The sequence below is a fragment of the Pristis pectinata genome, chromosome 20, assembly GCF_009764475.1.
Source record: "Pristis pectinata isolate sPriPec2 chromosome 20, sPriPec2.1.pri, whole genome shotgun sequence".
In the NCBI taxonomy this organism is placed as follows: Eukaryota; Metazoa; Chordata; class Chondrichthyes; order Rhinopristiformes; family Pristidae; genus Pristis; species Pristis pectinata.
Window position 1 is genome coordinate 18,552,856 of NC_067424.1, and position 6,000 is coordinate 18,558,855.

A 6,000-nucleotide genomic window follows, 5' to 3' on the forward strand; every position below is an offset into this window, starting at 1 on the left:
CTGCCTTAACCCATATATATCCTTCTTCCAATGGTGCCAATGCTGAGTCAAACTGAAAACTAACGCAGTTATAAAAAGTACTTGAAATTATACGGTCAATTTCCTGCAGTGAAGTTACTCCCCATTTATCCAGAGCTTTTACGTGGATTTTAAAAGAGGACAGCGTGGGGATTCAGAGAAATCTACTTTTTTTCCCCCGTCTGGTTCTTTTTCTAATGTTTACAGACCTTATTTTAAAATGAAAATTTAACCGTTTTACCCCCTGGTGAATTATCCACTCCTTTCTTTCTAAACTGCTCAAGTTTGTTATTTATTCCTTCAAGTCCATCCTTTACCTGGCACTTGACATTATTCTCTGCATTCTCAAATGCATATTCTTTGTGGTGTGCTGACCCATAGGAGTACAGTAGCATGTTGTCATTTTAAACACAAAATGTTTTATTTGCCTCTCAATACAGAGACTGTGTTTTCAAACCCCATTCCAGGACACTTGTCGAGTCTCAAGACTGGCACTTCAGTACTTGAGTACTGAATTGCCAATTTCTACCTCTTAGATGAGGTGATAAACCCAGGCATTGTTTTACTGTCCACATGAACTTTTGCAAAGAACAAGAACAACATTTATCACAGAACACGTTACTTGGTCATTCATATCATTTGTGTTCACTGCGTCCATCTTGGCTACCATATTTGCTCATTACTGAATTTATTATCTGTGAGGCCACTGTATAAATACAGATACTTCTTAATCAAACAGTGATGCAGTTTAGAATAACCTCTGAAACAGGCACGTATACTTGAGGGATTCCCAGAGAATGTTGGTTTGCAAAAATAACAGAAGAAAGGTCCACTCCACCAAGTGTTATGGATAGATGTTAGAAATAATGTGGGTTTGAAACAATGTACCAGAGGTTTATCACTTTTGATATTTTTAAATACAGCAAATGATTATTTCTAACAATTCTAATCTATAAAAGTGAATTTTGCAGAACAAGGCCTGCCTAAAGATCCTTCCAATGATGGATATTTCCTTCCAATTTTTTTTCACCCATGGATGCTGTCTGACTTGCTGAGCTTTTCCAGCATTTTCTGTTTTTATTTCAGATTTTCAGCATCTGCGATTCATTCATATTTTGGTCCTGCTCAAGTATGCTTTCATGGATGAATTACATTTTTTGACATCTTTGTTCCTGTGTTTTTATGTTTTAAAACTGCTGATCTGAAACATTCCACCAGGAGATCATACTGTGTATGACCTGTCCTCTTTGCAAAATCTTTACTGAAGAATAAATGGTGGAAAAGGTTTATGGGCAGAATTTATTTTGTTTTAGTGAATATTGTCAAATGAAATTTCAGCACAAGCCAGTTTCTGCCTGTGAATTGAGACCTGTTCAAATTATTTTCCAGCAGTGTGCATCTTTTAGGATGTCACTGCAATACAGTTTTGCCTTTCATTCAAGAGATACATTTATCACTGCTAAGACTGGCATTTATGGAACATCCCTAATTGCCCTTGAACCAAATGCCTTGCTAACCCATTTCAGGAGGGAAGTTAAAATTCAACCACTGAGGTTATGGAATTACACAGCTCAGACCAGGAAAGGATGGCAGGTCATCTTTGCTGACAGACACAAACAGATTTTGTTTTTAAATTAAAAAAACAGTTTCATGGCCATCATTAATAACTACATGTGAATGTATCTTTCGCAAGCATAAAAAAATGCAATAATCTGAGCCGCTGTTCAACATAAAAATAAATTAACGAAGGGTGTAGTGGCTGTCAACATGTCCTTTTAAAGTTTTCAAATCTATTCTCCTGTACTAATAGAATGGCTTACATTCTTAAAATCTGGAATAAGGATCTACAATGGGGGCTAGCTCTTCAGAATTTCGATGCAAGGATTTTCTGACAAGAGAGAAAGGCTGAAATTAATACACAAATTGTAGGCAGGCATAGAAATCAGTTACATCTGCATTGCTTGCACTATGCCCCACAATAACACAGGGTTTCTTTCAGTTTATCTTAAAATACATAAGCATTTAAACTGAGAACTTAGATTTTGTATAATTGGTTCAATTAAAGTTCCAACTCGAACTACCCTAAACAACAAAACTTTCCTTTGCAAGCCACGTGCATTATGTTAACCACTGAAGATCTTCAGCGATCATTTCTCTGCCAATTAGTTAGATAAACGCACACAATGGAAGTACAAAAATTTAGGTTCAAAGTCAACAGCAGGCCTACATCCTTCCTGAAACTGCATGCTACTTACACTTCCTGATTCTTTACCATGCAACCCTGAAAGTGATGATCGGAAGTAATGATTGCACATGGAATCTATTAGTACCAATATACAACAAAAAAAGTTAACAGACCTACACCTGCCAAAGTAATTTCATTATAATACATCAATGGATTTGATTGAAGTTAATAGGAAGTAAAATAAGAACAATTAAACAGCAAGATTGATGATGTTTTTTTAGCCTTTTTTTTCAGCCACAACTTCCCTAGAGCACAGCCAATTAAACTGGTACCCTGTTTCAATGCCTGCCTGTTTTTGTTATTAAACACACACGAATACAAGAGTGGCAATATGCTTGTCAGATCATATCGAAGAAGTTTTACAATTACTTCCAGCTGCTAATTATTATTTAACATCAGTTCACTTAAAAAAATTACTTCCTATCTTTTCAGGGTTTATACTATCTACTGCAAATGATTGAGAGATTTAGTTAATAATTATAATTTAACATTTTCTTTGCAAGGTTCTGCTGTTGCTGACAATATTTGCAAAGTTGAATATTTTATACATTGTAAATGACTTATAACGAACATTGTCTCAGCAAAATCCCCCAGTCACACTGGTAAGATAAATAAATCAATGTCGGTGTCCTCTTCCAAGCCAACATCCTTAGCACTGAGGCCCTAACGAGCTCCATTGGGCAGAATTAGTCATTCACATGCCTGACACCAGACTGCCAAACACTCTATTCCGAGCTCTGCCATGGTAAGAGATTACCAGGCAGACAAATTAAAGGATTGTCCTAAAAACCTTCTTGAACAAAAATGCAACATCCCCACCAACTCACGGGAGTCCCCGTGCTGCTTAAAGTGGAGATGCAGTTTTCAGGATGATGCTGAGCTTTGAGTCCATGCATTGGGAGTGCATTGAAGCCCAGAGTAAATAGCAAAGGAACGCACTGCTTGACAAACTGTCCAACTGGCAATTCCATCAAACACCCTTTTCACCAAGTGTGGTAGAATCCCACATTAGCCACCTCCACAGAACTGAAGTGGAAGCAAGTCATCCTCAGTCTCAAAGGACCGCCTAAGAAGAGAATGCAGAGTTACATTTAATCCCATATTTTTAAAGCTGTGAAGTGCTTTGAGATGACCCAACGCTATGAGAGGCATGATATAAATTCTAGTCTTTGTTTTACAAACCCCCATGAGGAAAAATTATATGGTGTGAGAAGCTTTTGCTTCAAACCAAAATGTTGCTTTCAATTAGGTTTGTAGACCAGGAACTTAGCAGTTACTTACTTAATGAGGAGGAGTCATTCATTAATCAATTTGAACATACAGTAATTATGCTGCTGATGGATTAAATCCTCATGTTAATTTAGCATTAAGATGGTTCATTTCTCTCAGAAACTAAAACCATAACAAGCTTTGCCTTCATACTGCACAATGTTGTCATCGGTTGTGTTCAAAATTTCCTATCCAATGCAATTCAATATAATTAAATAAGATAACAGAAAGCTTACAATTATTTACTTGGATATAACTTTGGTTCTTGATCTCAAAAATTTTACAGTTGAAAGTAGTAGACTGACGAGTATGAACTACAGTATTAAAATTCAGCTACAATTACTCTCGAAACTTAATTTAGTTCTTAAAGAAAATCCTCTTTTGTGATATCTGTGGCTGAGGTCAAACCACATGAATGAAGTGTTGGATGAAGCAAGTTATGTTAGCTGAAGATAGCCACTACTGTGTGTTTATCCTTGGAATTAACTTGTGAATAATCCATTTGGTTTGTGAAGTAAAATTATAATTATTTTCTGAAATTCTACTAAATTAGCTTCACAATCAGGATGGGATGAAAAACAACAAGCCTAGGACTAATTAAATATTCTGCATTCTACTCTCTATCTTCATATAATTTTTATTTCTCCATCCTATCATTGCCTTATTTATATCCTCAGTGTAAATTAAGTGTAGTTTATTTATTCCTGTTGATACTTTTCTGGGCAAAACGTTCCAACCCATGCATACACTCTTTGTTCTCATTTTCTACCAGTCTGACAGAAGATGTCATTGTTACTTTAAGATGATCACTTTTGCTAAATGGAACTGCATAATAATAATCACTGCAAAACACCAACAACATATTTCACAATACATCTACTTCCAAATGATTCTTCAATGGTAAATATAAAAAGCCATTGACACCTTTTGGGAGGATGGGAGGGGAGCCAGCCTACTGAGAAGTGTAACAAAAAGATTAATATATCATACTACCTCACCTCTTCACAGCTCACTCTTAACTATGATCATATTTAACATAAAGGGAAGCAAAACTGCATTATTCTCCCGACTCACACCCAGGAGATATCCTTTCCATATCCGTGAAATTAATTCTGTCCCCTCACCATTTTAACTGCTTCATCACTTTGATGAACAAAGACTAAATGGTTGGACAGAGGTACAACGGTTTTTATTCCTTTGAAAGAACGTGATGTGAAACCTGCGACAATAACATGGGTGGTGTCACTTATTGCTGATCGCCAAGGTTAAAAAGGGCACACTTTTGGTTCATTTTCTCAATCCAGCATTTTGATGGAAGTCCATTGTCTCTAGATACTAAATACTCAAACGCCCAAATCAAAAACACAGTCAATGTCAAGGTAGTGAGTGATCAGTTCACATGCAACCGTTTGTTCTTATGCCAAAATGCAACCAATGACAAATGACACAATGCATTCAGAATATATTTAAAAATACAAATAAATTAACTTCTGTCACCTACTCAAGCAAAGAGCCTTGCACAAAGCACCAGCACAATGGCTTCCTGGCTCTTACTGTCCTATCGGCACGAACTCACCCAATAATAGATAATGTCTTACCTTAAAGCGACTTTGACACTACAGCCGTCTTGATTAGTCGCCATTATCGAGTGCAGCGTGTGCTATCTAACCTTCATTCAATGAATAATAAAGCCTGGATCCTTACTGAGGTGCTTCAAAGGTATAAATAAAGAAAGGTACATGCTTCACAGAACTTGAACCGTGTCATCTTGCAGTTGCCGGTATCAAAGCGGCAGAGGCACGATTGCATTTGCAACATCCTGTGTTACATTGTATTCGCTGGCACTCCGCAATGCAACATCCAGAGCAGCCCAGAGCGCTGATTGCCAGGCAACCGTGCTCGCTGCCTGGGCGGGGTTCATCTTAGATTGGCGTACACATCGGCCATTCGCAGCCTGGGACACGCTGAGGGGGCGGCCTCAGAACGAGGATCATCCAATAACAGCGAAGCAAATGGAAAAGGAAGGACTGACAGCTTCACTGGCAAGAAAAAAGGGAACTCTTTCATCAGAAGATTGTAAATCTGCTCAGTTTTAAGAGATCTGAATACTATTTTTACTTGCTAGGTTTTTTTTAAATATATGGATTGCATTAAACTAAACTTTTTTTTTGTAAAACGGCGATCTCTCCAATGCAAAAGTATTATCTCTGCAAACTAATAGTCCAAGGGATCAGTGCCAAGGACAACTAATTCACTCTTTTGTAGACTGGGGATTAGGAATGTCTTGGAGGCACGTAGACATTTTTGAATTATTCGGGCAGTCTGGATGCTGAAAAGTTTTTTGTTGCTACAAAATATTGATGAGACAAAAAGAAGTTAAAAATACTACAAAACCATGTTGATTATACATGCCTCTTAGGGCGGGGACATTTTACGAAGATTTTAATCTAATCTTCATGAAGTATAAT

At 37.1% G+C, this 6,000-nt stretch overlaps 1 protein-coding gene across 1 annotated transcript in view; it reads right to left on the minus strand.

Annotated features, from left to right (window-relative positions):
* kif21b (kinesin family member 21B) overlaps window positions 1-5,365 on the minus strand; it is a 141,262-nt gene extending 135,897 nt beyond the window's left edge. Inside the window, 1 exon segment of the mRNA XM_052034870.1 lies at window positions 5,131-5,365. Coding sequence (XP_051890830.1) covers window positions 5,131-5,174 — 44 coding nt within the window. The 5' untranslated portion in view covers window positions 5,175-5,365.
* Between the last annotated feature and the right edge of the window lie 635 nt (window positions 5,366-6,000).